At 43.6% G+C, this 23,095-nt stretch overlaps 1 protein-coding gene and 1 pseudogene across 2 annotated transcripts; both read left to right on the top strand.

Moving 5' to 3' along the window:
- The first annotated feature begins 254 nt into the window (after positions 1–254).
- Positions 255–22,843, top strand: lclat1 (lysocardiolipin acyltransferase 1). The gene is made up of 6 exons (XM_026151461.2): positions 255–613; positions 16,886–17,053; positions 17,512–17,710; positions 17,969–18,115; positions 19,450–19,566; positions 20,464–22,843. The coding sequence occupies exons 2-6, from the start codon at positions 16,886–16,888 to the stop codon at positions 20,988–20,990; spliced, it is 1,158 nt and encodes a 385-aa protein (XP_026007246.1). The 5' UTR covers positions 255–613; the 3' UTR covers positions 20,991–22,843.
- On the top strand, positions 11,604–14,666 carry LOC145422532 (uncharacterized; annotated as a pseudogene). The gene has a single exon (XR_013903843.1). The product of XR_013903843.1 is annotated as an uncharacterized LOC145422532 (transcript).
- Positions 22,844–23,095: the final 252 nt, after the last annotated feature.

Below are 23,095 nucleotides of genomic sequence, written 5' to 3'. Positions count from 1 at the left end.
TGCTGGATTTTTCTCTATTGTCAACTACTTTCTTTTTGCACAACCTACGACTTCAAAGGTGCAAACTAGTTCGACTGCTGCTAAAAATATAAGAAATGTGTCAGTGAAAGTCACTATCAGCTTGCGAAATCTACGCTGCGTTCTCTATGAGGGCTCTCCTTGGCAAAACCTGCTCCACATGGCACAGGTCTGCGGTTTTGAGACCGTCATTTTCCTTAATGAAGCTATCCTGTGCAAACAGCACCCCCCGTCGACTCCTGTCTGTAAAGACAGGTGAGAGGTAGCAAGTTGAGAGGTCGGCTTCAGCTAGCTAAACGTTATGGCTGATGCTGTAAGTTTCTGTTTTAATAGTAAGTAAATGCTTTCGTATAAAGCGAAGCTGCCTCGGCTCCGTAATTAGAGCAGCAAATACTTCACGAAACAAAGCGGGTGCGAGGCAGTTTCAGCCGGTGTTCTACCGGCGCCAGCTCTCGTGTTCTGGCGGAGCTCCTCTTGCTAATGTTTGCTAGTTAGCTAGCTGCTAGTATGTCGCAACCCAGCGTTTGGACTTACCGGAGCTAACGTGACTAGCACACCCGCACCGATCGTTGATTGTGAAGGATAAGCACGAAAGGTGGGTATGTTTAAATTGTATGTGTTTCACAAAACTCGATGCATTAGCCATCACCATTGAAAGTCTAGTAGTTTACCTTAAGGTAGCTTCTCGTTTAATAAATGTAGCAGTTAGCGTGTACGTTGGAGATGAGCTGTTCTGTAGCCAAGTGATTTTAAAGGCAGTTTGTGGAAAGGCAAAGTGGTGCTTGTATGGTTACCCCTTCCTCATAATGTGTTCACCGTAATAGAGCACACACTGTCAGAATGTAAACATTAGCGTCTCCATTAGCCAATCCATTTGACTGCAGTATCTCCTCGTGGTTTATTGCATTAAAGGCTGCTGCTAGGTCAATATTTACGTAGCAACATTATTATTTACAGATAAAATATGGCACAATTCTTAGCTTAAACTTAAATCTAGGCTAATCGAGGCTTTCTTTCTGGCTAAAGTCCTCCTTCCTTACTCGCCCCACCCTGGTATAGTGGAAAAAGTATGGTACGATCGATGGTCCATTAGCTACTTTTATTGTTGCTTTAAAGGTGGCGTAAGTTGCTGTCAGTTGCCCTTGTATGATATTAGTTAAAAGATATCGTAGTTTGGAAACACAGGTACCCAAAGTAACTGCATATCAGTTTCCTTTTCAGGCAGCCTTAGGGGTTAATAAATTTCTATAATTTCAAAACAAACCAGCATATAGATTTTATCTGAGGCGATTGAGCTTTCCCCTTATCTAAAATAAAGACTTGCTTAACATGAGATTGTTATAGTTATTGATAACACTGCTCTACAAAAAACTCTTTTTTGTTTGCTATTGGGCACCTCACACCTGCTTTTTATCTGTTTTTTTGTTCTTGTTTTTTACACTGATTTCAGAAGTACAACCAACTTGCGTCAGGTTTTTGAGATACACATCACTTTTGAATATCAATATAGCAACACAATATCTGGAATTTCAAGCATTTCCCCTACAAAATAGTTTTAATGTGTGTATTCTGATAATAAACCAAAACACAACACCAGACAAAGACGCTAAAGCAAATTCCTGTCAATTTAGCTCAAAATTAAACATGTTAAACAATGTTTAATACATTTGCTTTTGCGCTTGACTTAGCAAGAACCAACAGTAGTCACCCATTATGCTAGGATTGAATTTTCCCTGATATCATTTTATTCTTGATGAAGACTTTCTTCCATGCTCATCACTGATTTGGTGGGGGGAAAAGTCGAGATGAGAACGTAAGAAGTGCATCTAAAGTGAAGTTCTGCAGTCATTAGCTGAAATGCCTTTAGCATGTTATCCATAAGCTGAGCACAATTCTGTGATTTCCAAGAAAATTCTGGACAACCTGCACGAAGGCTTCCCATGCCGCTGATCCATTTGGCTTCTGAACTCATTGTCAAGCATCATTTCACCGATTTCAGGACCAACACAAACACCTTCCTTAATTTTGGCTACATTTTTCTTGGGACCAGACTTAGGCAGCTCCTTATTCAAAGTCCTTTGTCCAATATATCCACTATCCATTCTCTGCACAAGCCCAAACCATCTCAGCCTCGCCTTTCTAACTTTCTCTCAAATCCGCTCGACCAGAGTTGTGATTAAACAGATTTATACTTCAGCCTGAATAGTTTAGTTTGTGTGGAAGCAACTCTGTTTTCTTTGATTACCTGTTTGGAAAGCGCTTTTGTAGCCTTGCATTTTTAATTTATTTTCAGTTGTTGTTTTGGGTTTTTTTTGCATGTACAAAATAGTGCAATTAATTAATTAATTTACAATGTGGCATAATGTTGCAAGCTGCTTGCCACACCTCTTAAATGTGGTGCCAAAGAAAGATGGGAAGGACAGGAGCCAAGTGGGCACAAAATAAGAGAAGCGAGCAGGACTACTTAATATGTCTTCCTCACCTGCGTGCAGGAAGTATGCTTGCAAAGAATGTGGAAGTTGATTGACAAAAAATGGTTTTGTCACTAAAGTTTAGACCAGATTTTCCATCACATCCTCTTTGACAACAGCCACCAGCTTCCTCTATTAAGCCTTCTATAGTCAATTGTGTTTTTCCAGGAGCTTTTGTCACATTTCTGATACAACAAATGTATCCTGTGTATTGATTTTATGTTTATTATCTTCCCTCGCTGCTTTCTTTTTCTGCCCTTAGAATGAATATTTTGGTCCAAATTTTTTTTGTGTGTGTGTGTGTGTGTTTGTTTGTTTGTTTGTTTGTTTGTTTGTTTGTTTGTTTGTTTGTTTGTTTGTTTGTTTGTGGAAATTATTTCAGGATCATTACTATGGTGATTAAATAAATGTTAAACCAACCAAGTAGACGGGAATAAATCAAACTCACAAGCAATGCTGGCCCTGGAGTATGAAAACAAGTTTCCCTGGATGTCTTGCACAAATAGTGTTACCAGGCCTCATGTGTATATGCCAAGCAGGAAAAAAACATGTTTATATAACAATTTAATTTTCATAATTCCACTCAGTTCTCACATCACTGGCTCCAGGTGTGTCAGGCCTTTTTACTGCATGTATGAATAGCCTTGTCTAGTTGTTTCAGCAGCCACCCAAGGGTGTGTGTTTTATTTGTGTGTGTGTGAGTGGAAAGGGACGTAGCCTAATTGTGGCAATTGTGCTGAGCAAGCTTGTTGTCCTCAGCCCTCTCATGCTTCACATTTTCCGTTGTTAAAACCAGCAACCCTTAAACCCTAAATGCCAACATAATCATGCACAAACACTCTTGGATTGCTTAAATGCAACTTCTGCCACTTTGATTGGTGCCATGAGACCTGCTGTGTCATGATGCCGCAGAAGGTGTCAACAAGGGCAGGATGATGAAAGTGTTGGGGAAGGTAGTCTGAACCAGAAGCCTGTACAGTCATAACAGTAATTGAGGTGTAAGGTGAGAGCTGAAGTTCACGTAAGAGAGGAAAACACCTGCAGGAGAAAATTGCTCCCAGTAGCACGAGCTCGGAGATGCCAGTGTCAGCAAGGGACTTGCTGTGCCTCTCCGTTTAAACCTTTCATCTTCTTAATAGTAATTGACCAGCTTTAGGGCTTAACTGTAAAACTAGTAAGTCTAAGATAAGATAAGATAGAACTTTATTAATCCCTCGGGTGGGTTCCTCTGGGAAATTCGACTTCCAAAAAGCACAGCAACGACCGAAGTCTTACAGATTATAAGGGTTTCCACGCCCTTCTCTGTAATGTACACAAATCATTTGGCATGGCTTTTTCTCATCGAGCATCAGAATCAGAATACTTTATTGATCCCTGGGGGAAATTATTATCAAATCAGGTTTGCCAAGCATGCAAAGGTGCATTACATCAAAATATTTGACACTTAGGTTACTTGCTTACGTGCGGTTTTAGTAGGTTAAAAACTACTAATACAGGAAGGTGTGTAATGTCTCAACTTGCCCAACTTCAATAGGCTTGTTTGAGATGAGCAAGGCTAGCGTGGAGATGATCACAAGCGATCCCTTGGAATGTTTTCTGGTTAGATTTCTGTCTAGTGACTCAGTCTGAAATCATGCAGATATCAGTAAAGATAACGTCACAGTATCTAGGTGACTGTACCCTGTATTGCTTTCCACCAAAACCTCAGGGTGTGGTGGAAAATGACAGGCTCCGTCTGATCAGCAATACAAAAACATTTCTAACTCCTTTCGTTAAATTAGTCAGACTTGTTTATGTTATCTTCTTTGCAGTCTGATAGTTTTCGTCTACAGAATAAATATTATAAATGTAATTATTTTTTTATTTATTGGCACAAAAGCTTTTTTTCAGTAAAGTAAAATAGCTTTTCCTTATATACCCAAATTCAGCACGTGTTAGAAGAAAAAATGTATCTTTTTAAAAATTGCACCAAGTGAAGTGCATAAAATAGTCTTTCCCTTCATTCATTGTACCTGATCTGAATAAAACTAATAGCAAAGTGCTTGACAGCTGTGAGATCCCTCTGTATTTCCCCAGTAGTGTTTTACATACGGCACTGGTATTTCCACTTTAGAAAAATAATTGTGTGCACCCTGCCATGGAGTGTATATGGTCTTCCCACAGCTACACAAGACACTTTCAATCAAAAGATGGCCAGCATCTTTTGACCAGTATGTTAAACCTTTCCCTGAAGCCATCGTTATGCTCCGTGTTTGGTTGACCCTTGCATCTTTGCCCAAATGCGACTGCGTTGGTGATTTCACTGCATCATTGCTCACTTTTATGGAAGTCCGAGCTGAACAGTGATTTTCTTGACCTGCCTGCAGTTTGTGCTTTGTTTTCAGGTGGCTGAATAAGTTACCTGTGTGGTTTTGCGGTGCAGACACAACTCTACAGCACTCTTTGCATATAATTTGTTCCTGGTTAACATCACTTGACCTAAATTTGCAATATTTCCGAACAGCAAATGACGATTCAATTCAAGGGAAAAGCTCTTTACCTCCTGCCGTGCCACACATTTGAATTTGGTTATGTATCTCTCTTTTAACGCACTTTTACTAAGCCCGTCTAGTCCAGGAAACCTGAAGCTGCACAGTGCAGGGAACAGCTGTGATTGGCTTATGGAGGCATGTTAATCTAGCGACCACTTGATTTGCTTTTACTTTCTATTGGCAGAGCATACATTTTCAGTGGCACTCAATCATGTTCCTTTAATTGTGAGAAGCCAGCATCATGATTGAGATTAACATTTTTATTAATTGCACAGCCCTACTGTTAAGATACGCATGGACTGTGTTAGGGCTGTTCGATATAACGATATATATATCGGATGACGATATAAAAACGTCTATCATTTCATTTTACGCTATCGTTTGTTTCGTGGTGTCGCAAAATAAACTGTTTACGGCAATATTTTTTCATCGTTTTGATGGTCACTGTAGTGGCTATATTAATTTCTTAAAGTTCTCTCTTTCTCTTATATTTAATATAACCACACTATGGACGGATAAGCGCCTGTTTTTATGCGTTGTGGTTAGCAACAACGACGGTAACAGCATCCCGTGTCCGCTTGTATATGTTCCACATAAACCTTTCACAATAAAGCTCAAGATCCTGTTGAGACTTTTCAAAATAAACGGAATAACGTGAAAGAGCAGATTATTTACAGATGAGAATTAAAAAAGAGCCGCCAGGTGCTAAAAAATAAACCTTAGACTCAAACGTTAGAACGGGCTTTTCCCCGCAGCACGCTGTGTAATAAATACAAAGAAAACGGCGGCCGTTACAACTTATGTCTAAAAATGTATCGTTTCATGCATCGGTTAAAACACTCGACTCCAGCCACATGACGCGCAGCTGGAAACACTTCCCGCAAGACGAGCTGCCCGAGATTCACAGAATTTACAGAAAATGTTACATTTTTGTGATTTATATCGTTATCAGGACGATAGAATTTCTTATATTGGGATATGAGATTTTGGTCATATCGCACAGCCCTAGACTGTACAAGATTGTATCGCTTCTACTTTGCTGGTGTTTTGTTTTGTGTTTTTTTTTTTTTTTTTTTTTTTTTTTTTTTTTTTTTTACATTTTTTGATGCATTTACAACAAAACAATAGGCAGACAGCTAGTGCCAGCTACTCTGAAAAAATAGAAAGCACACTGTTTTGAGGCTTGATATCTTGTTGTTTATCTCCTGAAAAAAAAAAAATGCAGAGACCTTAGATCACTGTGTAGAATTTCTTTTCAGCCCAGCTGTTTTGTAAATGTAATCTCTGCATCTCTGTCTGCAAGATAAGGAGAATGAGCCTCACAAGTCACAACAATATGTAAACTATATACTTAAGGAATGGCATGACACAGTGTTGCTCCTCCACTATGACTGCCTGACAGATCAATAATGAACTCTTGTTTTGTGTTTAGTATCAGAAGGGATAGTACCAGCTTGGCCATGACATTTATTTTTAGCAGCAAACTGGTATAATGCTTGCTTTCATCGTGATCACACTGGCTGTGTGACTAGATCACCCTAGAAACTTTTGTAAGACAGGTTTAGTTCATCTTAAATTAACCAACTATTTTGTATTTGATTGATCAAAAGACATTGGTCTACACTTTGTCGTTTTTTTCGAAAGGTGATTTTTTTTTTCATAAATATTGAATTTTTATGTCAATGCCTTGTGCAATAACAGGTGTTTAACATTTTTCAGGCTAATTCAGCCTTTTCCCAGGCTTTGGTGGAACCATACTAAGAAATACATGGAGGTCTCCAGTCTTGGTACTAATGCTGCATTCAGTGGACACGGGGAATCCACTCTTATCTCTCCCCAGGGAAAAAAATCAAACAAACAAGCCTTATTAGCTCATCTGTTTCTTCAGTTAAGTGATGGGGGTTGTTATTCATAAAATGGCTAAAAAGCAAACCAGGAGGCAGCCAAGAAATTACATAAATCAGTTAAATCCAATGAGATTCCTGATTAGATTTTCCAACCTTCCACTTCTGATGTGCCATTAATGCAGCATAAGAAGGGGTGTAATCAGGAAAACTAAGTGAAAACACCTGTGTGAAAGTTTGCGAAGCACAAATTAACATTCAACTTTCAATTACCATTGGAAGTTGAAATGTTTACCTCTCATATCTCTGAAAAGACAAGGGCTGAATTAAGTCCCTTTTACCTTGTGTTAGAGTGATGCGATTGTTCTTGAGCGTTTTGTTGTGATTTGACACCATTACAAAGTACATACAGCATCAGGTTTCAGTTTTGTTTGCAACCATGTCAATGACAGTTTGTACGTGGGCTTATAATGACTTCAAAGGATAATTTTCCTAACACAATAAAATGTGTGGTTTATCAAATTTTCCATTGGTTCATTATCATGTAATGTTTTAATGCTTCTTGGTAGCAGGGTTAGTGGGTCAAAGGTTCATTAGCGGCCTACAAATGTTCTCCTCGTGCCTGCATGGGCTCTCACCGGGTACTCCAACTTCCCCTGACAATCCAAAGACAATGGTGAATGATTGTGTGTCTTTCTTTGGAAGCCATGCAGCAGACTGGAGAGCTATCTATGGTGTACCCCACCTCTTGTCTTATGGTAACTAGGATAGGTTCTACCCACACTCCTGACCCCACCTACACCTGAGACCCTGAATCTGATAAGCAGAGGAAAAACTTTACAATACAATAAAGTTTAAGTGTGGTTCAACCAATTTTTCCACGAGTTTATCACCTTGTGATGTTTTTAGTGCAGTCAGTGGCTCAAAGGTTCAATAACAGCCGAAGTTTATGGTGTAGTTGTTTTTGTCATTTCCATTGTGAAGTTTTTAGTCTTGCTTTTTTTAACTACCGCTTCATAAAAGCACATTTTAAAAAATGTGTATATCTCATGAATAATAACCACTACCTGGAAATTACACAAATGAGTAAGTCTCTGTGTCCCAGTCTTTCACCATACTGAATCCATTCTTCCAGTTTGGAAGTACATGTACAGTATTGTGGAAAATTTGCAGCCACTTGTCATTTCTTGATAGTTTGTTTCCAAGTAACCAGTCCTCCTTGTAATTTCTAAAGTAGTCAGATGTGGCAAAAGTACAGACATTCTGTACTTATGTGGAAATACAGATATTAGTATTAAAATATACTCTAGTAAAAGCTGAAGTACTTATTCAACGAGTGAAAAGGTATAAGTTCTGAAATGTACTCTAAGCAAGAAAGTAAAAAGTAGCTCTCTGGGAGGATATTCTACCATCTATCTTTGTGCAAAGTTAACTGAACCTTGTGCTATATTAATACAATAATAAAATAATATTGGTAGATGAAACTTTATTTCAGTCTAAATTTTAATTCTACTGAATGCACTCAGTTTGAATCAGTTATGTAGAATATGAACAAACAATTGGAGAAAATAAAGAAATTCCTCTGTTTTCTGTTGCTTACAGAACAGAGGATGACTTTACCTTTAAACTGAAAAATGAGTACAGTTGGTGGTTAAAGTGGGATTCAACGCGTGGGGTTGTAGTGGCTCAATGTGGGGAAATGAGTAATAACTCTTAATGGTACAGGCTGTGATTAGGTGATCTGGGCCACTGCAGCTCTGAGGTTTACTCGTCTTTGTGGATTTGCACAACTGAATTCAACAAGATATAAGCACATGTCTCAGGAGTTGTCTTGGCATCCTCTGTGATGACAGTATATTGTGCATGTTATTTTTATACTAGGCTGTATAAGGTTGGTATGAAGGTGGAATTGAGTGAATGAATCTAAGATTCATCAGCTTAACTTCAAATTCAACTGTGCTACACTTGATGTAACCGAATTCTCACCTTGAGCACCACAGCCACTGTGCACTAGTCACACACAGTTCTTTTTCTAACTTCGCTCGGTGTTTCACTATGGGAATCGCCTCGGCGTGACCAACTACGGAAGCTCCAATGACACCACGTCTGTCTATGACAGACCTGTCGAGCCGTGCTCAGGGCTCCGCCCCCTCGTACTAACACGGCCGACCAGCTCCTCCTAACTCATTCTCGTTTTCTTCCCGTGAGAAACTACTTTGAGCTCCCTCAGCACATCCAGGCTAACTTGATTAGCTGCTTAACAGTTCTCAGGCGTCCCGTGTAGGAGTACGTCGCCGAACGCAGTTTTTCCGGTTCCAGTTTGGATTGTGCTGAGTAAGTCCTTCGAAAGAAGTGTACTTAGAGTTGCACTGTGGAACAGCAACCGCGTCAGGCGAGCTGTCCCAGCGGTTCCTGGTTTTAGTTAGCGAGGTAGCCGACGTTGTGTGACTCGGGCTAACGCGTTACGGCGAGCTGTTCGTTCAGTGTCTGGCTAGCATTAACTTGTTAGCAGGCCACGAACCACATTAGCGTCTCACTAGCATTAGCTTGTTGGTCGACGTAGGGTTCGGTTAGCATTAAGTTGCTAACGATATTGGCTAGCGGAGTGCAGCCAACGTGTCACGACGAGCTGACTCCCGCCGCGACTAGATCGGATTTAACACCCGCTGCTAGTCCTAGCTACTTACGGGCTAACGTGTCGAGACGAGCCTGGTGTAGCCTAGTCTCACCCCTTTCCGCTAACCATGTCTACGGCTCCTACTCCCGCCAAAAGGTCGGAGCCGAAGGCTAAAGAGGCTGCATCCCGCCCGTGCCCCGCATCATGCGGTGCCACCATCTCGGGCAGGGACCCTCATCCAATGTGCATCGTCTGTATGGGTGCCAAGCATGCTCAGGCTTCACTGGCGGACCCTCAGGGATGCCCACACTGTGCTTTGATGCCAGAGAAAGTCCTGGAAAGGAGGCTGAGAGTAGCAGTAACGAACAGTCAGGACCCCTGCCTGTTGGCTGCTACTGCTACGAGCGATATCCGTCATCCGCGAGCCTCCACAAGCTGGGCGGACATGATGGAAGAAGAGTCCCCGCTCATGCCCCCATCGTTCGAGGACCTCCTCGATCAAAACGTGGGCGAGCCGGGTGGCGAGGACGCGGAGGGCGATGCCGACTCCGACCTCCTCGACCTGGAGGACATGGATGAGGAACAGGAGGATGACTCTACCTTTCCTCCCCAGCAGTCCAGGCCACCGAGTGGGGCTGAAGTTGCACCCCTGGTGGACAGCAATTTGTACGAGGTCTGTAAACGGGCTGCTGCCAAGCTAGGCATCCCATGGCCAGCCGCCCAGGATGCTGAAGGGGCAGAACGTGACTTGTATGACGGCAAGAGGCTCCCACCAGCCTTGCCGCCATCAAAGCAGCTTCTGCCAGCAGTCCCAGCCTGCATGAAAGAAATGAGTCGCTATTGGTCAAGCCCTTTTAAAAGCAAGCTTCCGACCAAGGGCTGCTCTAAGCTTGAGATCCAGGGGATGGGTGAACTGGGGCTGACTGAACCCCCAGCAGTGGAGCCTTCAGTGGCGTATCACCTTCACCCTAACCGCAGGGCAATCTCAGCTTCTTCTAGCATTTCTTTGCCCAACAAGATAGATCGCCTCATGGCATCTATTTATCAAAGGACATACAAATATGCTGCACAGTCAGTGTGCTCGCTTAATGCAGTCACACTGCTATCAGCATATCAGGCAGAAATTCTGGAAGACATGGGCCGTCAGCTTGACTCGGGTTCCCCGAACCCAGCCCTCTGGGATGAAATCTGCGTGGTTAATGATCTCATTCTTCGCTCCTCCAGGGGAGCAGTCCAAGGGTGTGGTCGCGTTATGGGCCTTGCAGTCTCGGGTGAGAGAGCCTTGTGGCTAAACCTGTCAGGCCTGGGTGATGCTCAGAAGGCTGAGGTCATGGATGCAGCCTATGACCCAACCAAGGGTCTCTTTGGCCCAGCCCTGGAGAGAATGAGAGAAACAAGCACCCGCAGAAAGCAGGAGGGTGAAGCATTCAATCTCTGCTTACCCAGAAAACCTAACTCTCAGCCCCAGCAGGTGCCAAGAGCTGGCTTTGCAGCAACAGCAGCAGCTGCGAGAGGGAGACAGAGTGGGGTCAGAATGCAGAGAGGAGCAGGAGGCCAGCAGGGTGCCCACCAGGCCAAGGTAGAGAACCGAAGACCTTGGGGCAAGCATTCCTTTGCAGCAGTTGCTGCAAAGAACAAGCCGTCACACCCCGGAGAGGGGAAAAAGAAGCGGTCAGCCTAGCACACCTGCAGCATTCTGTGTCACCCCTCTTTTCTTCCCCAAAGAGAAGGAAGGTGTTAGAAGGGGTAACCAAATCACTCCAAAGTTCAGGGTCTCCGGAAGTTTCCAGTTCACCAGGAGCACCCTCTCAGTCTCCTCCTCCAGTTCAGGGAGGACAGACTTGTGGACAAATGGCGCAGTGTCACCAAACACTTCTAAACACTCTGTCTGTGTCACCAAGCACTGCCCAGAGTCACCAGACACTTCACTGTGGTTTGGGGGTAACAAAAGAAATAAAACGTGCATTTCTGCAGCCAGGCAGTTTGCCAAGGGCAGAATGTCCCCCCAGTTTCAAAATAAAAACAAAAGAAAATCACTGCAATTTGTCTTTGTTCCCAGCGGGGGGAGCTCACGCTCTTCCTGAGGGGGAGAGCCCCAACTCCTTCCGGGAGACAGGGGTGACGTCACGCTACCGCTTCTTCAGAGGCCCGCTCGCAGAGCGGCTGGAGCGGTGGCGCGCATGCGCAGTTCATCCCTGGGTCTTGTCAACCATTTCCCATGGTTACAGACTACAGTTTGCGGCAAAACCACCGAGATTCGGCGGAGTGTTAGCTTCTGTGGCCAGTCGCGATTCAGCGAATGTGCTGGAGGAGGAAATATCCTCCCTGTTACACAAACAGGCGATCGGAGCGGTTCCGAGCGAAGAAGCTCAGCAGGGCTTTTACTCCCGCTATTTCCTCATCCCGAAAAAGGACGGAACGTCGCTCCGTCCTATTCTGGATCTGCGTGTGTTAAACAAGCATTTGAGAAAGTACACGTTCAGAATGCTCACACGCAAGATGCTTTGTCGCTCAATTCACACAGGCGATTGGTTTGTTACAATCGACCTATCAGACGCATATTTTTACATCGCCATTTATCCTCCACACAGGAAATATCTCAGGTTCGCTTATCAGAGCGTAGCGTACGAGTTTCAAACTATCCCATTCGGGCTATCCTTAGCTCCGAGGGTGTTCAGCAAATGTGTGGAGGCAGCGCTGTCTCCGTTAAGGAACAGCGGCATCAGAATATTTTCTTACATAGACGATTATCTAATATGCTCACGATCGCGCGAGCAGGCGATCAAAGACTCCGAGGTGGTGGTGAATCACCTCACGGAGCTTGGGTTCACTATCAACCTGGAAAAGAGCCACTTGGAACCCGCACAGTTTACAGAGTATCTGGGGCTCAGAATAGACTCCATCTCTTATCGTATCGCACTTTCAGAGCGGAGGATCGCATCCTTCACTCACTGTCTTTCCCGTTTTCAGCTGGGGAAAGTCGTGCGGTTCCGACTCTGTCTCCGCCTCCTCGGCCTCATGGCCTCGGTGATATCGGTGGTACACTTGGGGCTGCTTATGATGAGAGATTTTCAGCGGTGGGTCGCTTCTCTGCAGCTGTGCCCTCGCTGACATCTCAGTCGTGGTGTAAAAATAACGCAGCCGTGTATTGCGGCTCTCCGGCCCTGGAGGAGCCCGACAGCTCTCGCGGCGGGGGTACCGCTCGGGGCAGTATCATCCAGGGTGACGCTGACCACAGATGCATCCCTGTCAGGTTGGGGTGCAACTATGATGGGCAGAGCAGTGAATGGCGTTTGGTCACAGAGACTCACTCTGAATCACATAAATGTGCTGGAGCTCCGCGCGGTGCTCCTAGCCTTACGGCATTTTCTGCCGTATCTCCGGGGTAAACATGTTTTAGTGAAAACAGACAACTCCACTGTAGTTGCTTATATCAACCGCCAGGGCGGCACCCGTTCCCGGCAGCTACACAGGTTAGCCAGGGAAATAATTATGTGGAGCAGCACTCGGCTCCTCTCCCTTCGGGCAACTCGCGTGCCAGGAATTCTGAACAGGGGGGCGGACCTCCTGTCCAGAGGAAATCCACTGTTCGGAGAATGGAGGCTTCACCCACAGGTGGTGGAGCAGATTTGGCAGAGATACGGCCGGGCTGCCGTAGATCTCTTCGCCTCGCGAGAAAACACACAGTGCCCCCTGTTTTTCTCCCTGTCAGACGCACACGCGCCACTGGGCGTGGATGCGCTGGCCCATCCTTGGCCAAAAACTCTGCTGTATGCTTTCCCTCCCCTCAGCCTGATCTCCCCAACACTGATCAGAGTGCGGGATCAGGGGCTGTCTCTGATTTTAATAGCTCCACGGTGGCCATCCAAACACTGGATAGCAGAAATCATCCAGCTTCTGGTGGACGAGCCATGGCCACTCCCCATCCGCAGGGACCTTCTGTCTCAGGCGCGTGGGGAGATATACCATCCCCATCCAGACCAGGTTGCTCTCTGGGCCTGGCCCGTGAAAGGTGGAATTTGAAGGCAGCAGGCATGCCTCCGAAGGTTATTGAAACCATTCAGAATGCCAGAGCCTCCTCCACCCGTTCCATTTACAGCAGTAAATGGCGTGTTTTTGAAGAGTGGTGCCATGAAAAGCAGATTATCCCTTTTCAGTGTTCAGTGGTGGAGCTGTTGTGTTTTCTTCAAGACTTGCTGGACAAAAGGAAAGCTTTTTCCACTATAAAGGTCTATTTAGCAGCTATTTCAGCCTGCCACGTGGGGTTTGGTGATAAACCTGCTGGGCAGCACCCCCTTGTAGGTCACTTCATGAGAGGAGCGCGTCGAACGCTCCCAGTTTCTAGACCACTGGTCCCTTTATGGGATCTGTCAGTCGTTTTAGATGCCCTCTCCCACCACCCCTTTGAGCCTATTGGGGCAGTGGGGTTGAAGTTTCTCTCTCTTAAAACCACTCTGCTGTTGGCTCTAACCACAGCCAAGCGAGTTAGTGAATTACAGGCTCTGTCTATTCACCCCTCTTGTCTACAGTTGGCCCCGGGACTCACTAAAGCACTCCTGAGGCCTAACCCAGCCTTTGTCCCTAAAGTGTTGGAAACATCATACAGGTGCCCTACAGTAGAGCTCCTAGCTTTTCACCCCCCTCCATTCTCTTCCGAGAGGGAGCAGAGGCTGAACACTTTGTGCCCTGTCCGGGCCTTGGGGACTTATGTTGACAGAACAGCTGGATTCAGGAAGTCGGATCAGCTGTTTGTTTCCTGGGCCTCCCCTCACAAGGGCAGGCCCGTATCACGCCAGAGACTAGCTCATTGGATTGTAGAGGCCTTAGCTCTGGCTTATAGCTGTAAGGGCTTGCAGGCCCCCCCGGGACTCCGAGCACACTCCACTAGGGGTGTGGCCACATCCTGGGCGTTGTTCAGAGGTGTATCAGTCCAGGATATTTGTGCGGCAGCAAGCTGGGCTACGCCGCACACGTTTGTCCGGTTTTATCGGCTGGATGTTGCACAGTCATCCCTGGCTCAGACGGTGCTGGATTCTGGTGCCTCAGGTTCGACCTGAGATCCTGGAGTAGCACTGGAGAGTAGCTTCGGGAGCTGGCGCAATCCGGGAGTGGGCCATATCTCCCATAGTGAAACACCGAGCGAAGTTAGAAAAAGAACGTTGGGTTACTTAACGTAATCCCTGGTTCTTTGATAACAGAGTGAGGTGTTTCACCAACACTTCCCTCCTTGCTTAGGCACGGAAAGAAATCTGCTTGGAATGAGTTAGGAGGAGCTGGTCGGCCGTGTTAGTACGAGGGGGCGGAGCCCTGAGCACGGCTCGACAGGTCTGTCATAGACAGACGTGGTGTCATTGGAGCTTCCGTAGTTGGTCACGCCGAGGCGATTCCCATAGTGAAACACCTCACTCTGTTATCAAAGAACCAGGGATTACGTTAAGTAACCCAACGTTCTTTGCTTTAAATCCATCACAGTACGGCAAATCTAAATTGTTTATGCTGCACTAAGCTGCAGAGTATTTTCATGCCGCTTTTGAATAACACAAACTTGGCATACCTCAGTTTGTTTTGCAGAACGCTTCACAATATGAAAAGTCATTGCTTCACATATACAGATAACATCTGACATAAAAAAATCAGGACTTGCATGTAAGCTTTCAAGTTCCAGTTGATCAACTATCATGAGCAGTTATTACCTTTAAATAGAATTCTCTCTTCTTCCTCTCCGGTCCCGTCTTTCTCTATCTTGAGTGGTTTTAGTTCTCATTCTCTCCCCTTTCATGTGTTGTTTAGGCTCAAATCAGTTTGCTGTTTGAAGACCTGCAGTGACGTGAAATAATAACTCCCCTTAAATGTTAAACCAAAAACCAGGAGCCTGTTTTGAAAATGTAAGGAGTAGAAAGTAACGATATTTGTTTAAAAATGTAGGGAGTAAAAGTAAAAAGTTGTCAGAAAAATAACTACTCAATTACAGAAAATTCTAAGTAAGTAAGTATTTGTACTCATTACTTCTAACCTTTAAAAGTAGTCTTTAGGTTCTTTACTTTATACACTGGCTACTTTTTCACTCATTTCATTCCATTCTATTCCTTGGTAGACCAGTTAACACTAACTTATAAAATAATTCAAGCATAAAAAAGGTCCCTAATGCAAGGGATGAAGAAACAAGTAAAAGTGGAGTGTAACACAATTTTTGGGCCATTTTCTCCAGCTAGCGGTCAGCGCAGCACATGTTGCTTTCTATGTGAAAGGGGCTTAAGTACGCTTGGGCAAGATGCGGAACCCTAAATTGCCCCATCGGAGTAGGAATGTTAGATAGAAAGGCACATAGCTGTAGAAAAAAAGTGCTTGTGTGAATTGAATAAGGCATGTTGTATAAAGCGTTTTGAATGCTAGAGTAGAAAAGAGCAGAAAAGTACAATATATGAACCAGTCCATCCACTGTTTGCCCCATCAGAAATGGTCTCAGTGGATTGAACCAAAGATCACTAGCAATCACTGGAAAAATCGGTGGCAATCAATCTTATAGCACCTTCGTTCAAATAGTCATCAGTTTGGAGGTTAAGGAGAGAGGTACAACAGCAAGCAGCTACAGCAATCTGTTAAACATGGTGGAGGCTTTGTCATGATTTGGGTATGTTGACAAAACTGATGGGATTATGAACACTGAAAAGGACTGTCAGGTTTTCCATCATCCATCATACAGTACCATCTGGAAAGCATCTGACTAGCAATAGCTTCATTATTAAGCATGACAGTGATCCTAAGCACACACCCAATGCAGTAAAAACATACCTAGCATTCCTAATCAGTTGAGACTTTCAATGTAAGAGTATCATTTTCCAGGCTTTTTTGCTTTCAGTGTCTTAACACTCCATATATTGCCATATTGATTGCATCCAAGTTCCTGTTACAATATTTTAATTCTTCTGTTCTGTTCCTGATTATACTTGAGTGATAGTTTAAGATCTTCATTCAACAAAGCCATTTTATTAAGAATAACAGAAAGTTTCTCCAGCAGTACATTCAGTGAATAATTCCAAAACCACAACAAAACGTGATTTAGTGACTGTGCACCCACAATCTGTCACCCACAGACCAAAAGGTTCCCCCATTTACATTCCACCCTAGGAATGTCTGCCCTGGATTTTCCACTGTTTGTGGGTAAATATATTAAAAGAGCAACAGAACTGCAATCTTTGCTTTTGGCGAGACCGCTAAAAACCACATTTGTTTCATATTATCAATGTTCTTCTTCTTAGCTTCTTTCCATAGCAGAGATCCAAGTCTGGAATACAGTGACTGTCATCATCCACCCACTTAATAAAACAGTGTTTCTTTAAAACTGTTATGTTTATTCTGTATGGACTTGTACTCAGCTAATCTTGTCTTGTTCATCTCTTGCAGATGGCTGTGTCAGTGCGGGGCCTGTACTTTGTGGTGACCCTGTTTTTGGGTAGTTTCTTCGGGAGCGTCTTCATGCTGGGGCCAGTTTTACCCCTCATGTTGTTGTCTCCTGCTTGGTACCGCTGGCTCAGTGATCGAATTGTGGCTACCTGGCTCACCCTACCTGTGGTGCGTACACCAGCTTACCCTTTTCTTAACCTACTTGTGTGCGACAGATGGTCTTAAGTTACCTGTGCATAGGCTGATGAAAATATGCCTTTTCTCTTAATTTGTCAAAACTATACTTCATTTATTCCAATTATGCCTGAGAACAAGGCAAAGGTCTTGTGTATCATGACTGCAACAATTGATGATCGTATACCTGCTCGTTATCAGATGAAACACAAGGTGGTGCCATGTAAAATCACCTGTGATTGGTTATATGACCATGAACAATGGCAATAATATCCAACCAGTACCAGTATCTTATTATCTTCTCATTCTTTTGGCTCTTTTACCTCTTCCTAGTTCCGCCTCCTCCCTTTCTATGATTTTCCTGTCATCATCCTTGACCACCTTCCTATCTGTCACCCTCGCTTCCCTTTCGGTTCTTTTATGCTCCCTCCATCCTTGTCTCTCTTTTCTAGTCCTTGCTGGAGCTAGTATTTGGAGTGAAGGTGGTAATAACAGGTGATGGTTTCATTCCCGGAGAGCGGAGCGTGATCATCATGAACCACCGTACCCGCCTGGACTGGATGTTCCTTTGGTGTTGTCTGCTCAGGTACAGCTACCTTCGTCTGGAAAAGATCTGCCTCAAGGCTGCGCTTAAGGCTGTTCCTGGCTTTGGTGGGTATACAGTGGGTGCCTTGCCCTTTCCTACACACAAAGACACTCGTGTACACTTACACAAACTATAATGTAATATATGCTGAAAGAGGAGATAAAACCATTAAGACTGACTTGGCTGAATGTAAATATAAAAGAGGAACATTATGATGTAAAGTTAGAGCACTAATGTGTTATACAAGTTCAGCTCCTACTTTAAGATGTTAGCCAGTTTACCTTGATAAGCAGACATGTGACAACTTAATATTTGCTTTGCAGGTTGGGCAATGCAGGTTGCCTGCTTTGTCTTCATTCAGCGTCGTTGGGAGGAGGACAAGAAGCATTTGGAGAACATGCTGGACTACTTTTGTGACATCAGAGAGCCCTTACAGTTGCTGCTCTTCCCAGAAGGCACCGACCTTACCGGTGAAGTGTAAACCTTGCAGTGTTTAATTCATTCATGGGGCAGTCTGTCCATATTTCAGTTATTACTCTGAAAATGTGTTACCCACCAGTCGGCTTCCAGAGCTCAGCGTAGCGCTCCACCTGTTGCATGCCTTTGCGCTCGACACTGTTATGCAAACACAATTTCAGAGTGATAAGACATATCTAAATCTCTTGTCACTGCCATTTCTGCAAGAATGCTCTGATCTCTCGGTCTAAGCAAGAGTGACACTTGTGCCTAAAGGCCCTTCAGATCCCATTTGAGCCAGTCAAAGTCCTGAGTAGCATTACTGGGAGAAGCTTAACTCCCATTTACATATCATGATGTCATGTTGAGCTGAATGTAGTTACATCATAATTAGCCAGTAGGGTCTAAGTAATACTTTACAGTTGGTGTTATGTTTGCACCCTTGCGAGTGTGTTTGCAAGTAAGCCTCTTAGACTTCAAGGCTTGATTTGACGCAAGAAACAAGGGGATATATACACGGTATGTTGACTTCTTACGTGGAAGTTCATTAGTCCCACACTGCTTATCCTAGAGGCATACAGACTAAAGGATCAAGGTCAGAGCAAACTTTTTAATAAAGCTTTTAAAACTGAATTGAATAAGAGACTGTGTAGGAATGACAAACAGCTTTGTTTAAGAGAACAGGTGTGATCAACAGAGCTGTCTGTTGTCTGAGTACTCTGTCTGAATTTGCTTCTTGTTGCATAATATAACTTATGAGTCATGATATAGTTTACATGTTCCAGCAACAAGTTCCCGAGGAATGTTTGGCTAATAAATAGTCACCTTTCCTGTGTTTATGCCCCCCCATGGATTTTTATAAATGGATAAATGTTTATCTTTAGTGGGTGTATTAATGAATCTAATCATATCCCGTAACCCATGTTGTTATTGTTACTTCTATTTTTATAATAGTACACTGGAATTTTTTGATTATGTATCCCCATGAGTTCGGCTGATGTTATTATTAAGGCTATCTAATATGCAACAGTTAATCTTGTCCATGGTATTTTGGTTTGACAGTATAAATTTCATCGTAAAGGTACTCTAAGTTTAATAGTTTTAAAGTACAAAGTCAAAATGAATACAGACAGCTAATACTCCTAGCATCTTAAAACAATTCTTGGTTTATTTACCTTATTTTTTGTGCCTACATAAAGGTTTATGCACTCTTCTTAAAGCAGTCATATGATACAAACTTAGAGTCTTGATTGCATCCCAGTAAAAACATTTATCCTGGAGAGAATGAGTAACATGATATGTTTTTACAGAGTTTTTACTCAAGTTTTATGGTGTGTGTCTTCTGCAGAAAATACAAGGGCAAAGAGCGACGCGTTTGCTGCACAGAACAGCCTGCCGAAGTTTGAGTATGTTCTTCATCCCCGCACCACAGGATTCACCTTCATTGTGGACCGACTACGAAAAGGTCAGCTTTGAAGGACATTAACAGCTTCTGAAATCATCTACATGCAGCCAGACAGTGTAATGCGTTCACATGAAAATAACCAGGACACAAAGCCTGTCATGAGGACGGAAATATTTTATCTCTAAAACCAACTGAAAATGACACGCTGCTACGATGACTGTACTTATTCCACTGACGCTGTTCATACAAGGAGGGATTATACCTGTTATTCTTCAGAGTCTCAGACATATGCTTCATCCCAATGCCAGTCATTACAGCTACCCGATATTATCATATTTCTGTGTGAGCTCAACCTGGCAGTCTTCCAAAGGTCTTAAATAAATACCATCTCTGGTCCTGCTGTCTCACCCCCCCCCCACCAACCCTGCATGCTCAGCAGTGACACAGACTCTCCAAGCAGGTGTTGTGAAACACTGTGATATCGTCAGACTAAGCCAATTTTCATCTCCCTTTCTTTATGCCACTGACTGACATACTCATGCTGATCATGTTCTCCCTGTCCATATCCACTGTGCCCCTCTAAGCTCTATTTTTACTGTGAGAGCAGGCGCTTGCGGGTGTCATCCTGTGCTTTTGGTAATCTATTTTGTTCCCCCTGTGTATACAAGGGCACTGTAGATCAGTGATGACGGTAGTTTTAAAACGGCGAGTTACTGGATAATTGGAGGTGTCTGAGTAACGGGGCCAGTGAACTAGTGTGGTTTTGTAAGAGAGATAATAATTCTCCCTGCAGTGGCTTGTCTTCATGTCTAAAAGATTTACTGTTTGTGGTTCTGGATCGGAAGTAGAGTTTTTCACACTTCTAAATGAATTTGCTTTCATCTTTTTAAAATAGTAAGTCGTGTTATTCTCCCATTCATCATTTTAAATTGTACTTGTTTTTTACTTTTTTCCTAGGTGATAATTTGGATGCCGTCCATGACATTACAGTCGCCTACCCTAAGAACATCCCACAGACAGAACGCCACCTCATATCCGGCCATTTCCCACGTGAGATCCATTTCCATGTCCGGCGCTATCCAGTGTCTGCACTTCCCACCTCTTCCTCTGACTTAGAATCTTGGTGTCGGGAGCGCTGGGCTGAAAAGGAGGTCCGGTTACGGGACTTTTACTCAGGGCAGCCCCGCGCCTTTGACAGGGATGGCATTGCACGAGTACCACCCTGTAAGTCAGAGCTGCGAGTTACTCTGATCAAAGCGGCCTCGCTGCTGTATTGGAGCAGCTTCATTGCTCTGTGTTTCACTGGCCTGTGGCTCTGGGCTCCTTTCAGGCTTTACTTCCTGATCATGGTTGGAGTGTACATAGCTCAGCACAAGCGCTTTGGAGGGCTTGAGATGCTGGAGATGGCCTGCCATCGATACTGGAAGTCGATGTCTGCTGACGTCAGTGAGAACAATAAATTGCTAGATGGAAAAATGAAGTGAGGAAATACAGTTGCGAATGAACAATGACGTGTTACCACCTGTACTCAGCAAAGACTGAGGACTCATTTGTCTACACTTGTTCAGTCCAGTGAGCTAAAGGATCCCATGGTGGGACCTAGTGCTCCATGCCTTAGAAAGACAAAAATAAGTGCACCCACGATGGTATGCATGGCTTCAGTGGAAAGAGCTTTCTGGGGGGGGGGAAGGAATGTTAACCATATTAAACTGTGTTGGGTTTAGGGAATTCATCGTAAATGATGTATCACTTGCCCTTTCTGTGACTTTTCTTGTGTAATCACTGTTATTTAGCTTGCCGTCTGTCCATTTTTATCCGTTTCATGTAGTAGGTGTTTATCATGGTTTGTTGTTTGGGACCTCGGTATGGACCTGTGTCAGAAAATACTGCTGTTGGTATTTGTCATACTTGTTAGATATTCATATTTTTGAAATGTATTTTATTGTATGCTGTAATAATTTTTTTAAATCATGAATGGAGCAGAGCCATAGTACAGAACGTATATGTATGATGATTTGACTTCTGCTAATATTCACATTAGCAGTATAAGCTGGATTGTTTAAATCAATCAGCTTCTGTTAGAAGTGTTCAGCAAGGGGAAAAAAAGGACAGATGTAATTCCCAGAGAGTTATTAAGGCACATTATGAGTAAAACTGTTTACGTTTAGTGGGTATAATTACCCTTTTAGCCTATATGGTGGTTTCACTGTATATGTCTCAATTGCTCAAGTCAATATGACAATGCAGCTTTTCCATGTAAACCCAGCAGTGAGAAAAGCAAATGTCAACTTTAAAAACAAAAAGCAATCAAAAGCAAGTAGTCTGTCATGTGAGGAAGCGGTAGATCTACATGTCAGTGGCAGGGTTGCCTGTAGCTATATTGAGGCAGCACTTGTATTATTATCAAAATTAAAGATCTGACTGATAAGTCTGGCTTACTGTAGAAGCAGATGGGCTTTGTGCCCTTTCTGGGGATGAAGAGACACCTTGTAGAGACGGGATGTGTGTGGTGCTGGGGTGGAAGAATGTCCTGTTGGGACAACGTTACCCCTCAATGTGCAGGGTGGCACAGAGAACCAGACTTGGAGTGGAAAACTGGCCCTGAACTCAACCTAATCCAAAAAAGCCCTGTAATGCCCACCACTGCTGGTATCCCTCTCCAGAGGACTGGCATTGATGCGCCGGCTAAACTCAATTAGCAAATGACAGCTGAGAAAGCGACTCCAGTTGTGCCAAAAAAGGAGTGAAATTGAAAGAAGATTGAAGCAGTTCTTCAGCTGCATGTTTCACCTCTTGTTCTCTTTGCCTTTGCTCTCTGTTCAAACTCAATTACATTTTTACTTGAGTGAGTAAAGAAGCTTTTTGTGTTTGGAGGTCTACAGCAGTTTCTGTAACACTGTGAAATGTGTGATCTAGCTGACGACTTCAATCCACTTTTGAAGTACTAATTGTCTGGCACACAACAGAGTCGACAATGGGGTCTTTTTTTGTTTTGTTTGGTTTATGCAAATCCGAAGCTCCTCGAGTTTATGTCAAAAGGGGCTGTTTCTAGTCACTGTGATATAGTTTTGTTAACAACTCGATCATCAGCATGTTTGTTTACCAAATATGGTACTATATAAATGTTTTGTTTTTTCAAACCACTTAAAACTCCCAAACCAGCTGGAAATCTGTCTCTTTCACCTGTGCCGTTTTGTGTTGCTCATTTTTACATTTACTTGTCGATGCTGGACCTCTTTAAAAATCACTGTCCTCAGGTAAACGCAGTGGACACTGTTATGAGTCAGTCTTTTAAATGAAGAGATATATATCTAAATAAATATGCTGTATCGACTCACTGATGTCTCCCGTCATCTTTTGTTTTTTTAAGTTTAGGAAATGTTGACTCCCAACTTAAGTAGTAACGGCGCTTTTGGTGCCCCAGTGTCATGTGATCAGCAGTTTCATTCATTGCATTTTTTTTTCCACTGCAGTCCTTTAATCTTGCATGTCCTGTAACAACTACTGTATTGCAGTGGATGACTCAACAAGACCTTGAATGCTCATGTTGCACAACACTAAGGATGGAAGACCGTCCTGCCTTGTGTGT

Source organism: Astatotilapia calliptera, chromosome 19 (genome assembly GCF_964374335.1).
Source record: "Astatotilapia calliptera chromosome 19, fAstCal68.1, whole genome shotgun sequence".
Lineage (NCBI taxonomy): Eukaryota > Metazoa > Chordata > Actinopteri > Cichliformes > Cichlidae > Astatotilapia > Astatotilapia calliptera.
Note: the sequence above shows the minus strand (reverse complement) of the source record. Positions and strands in the feature narration are given on the sequence as shown.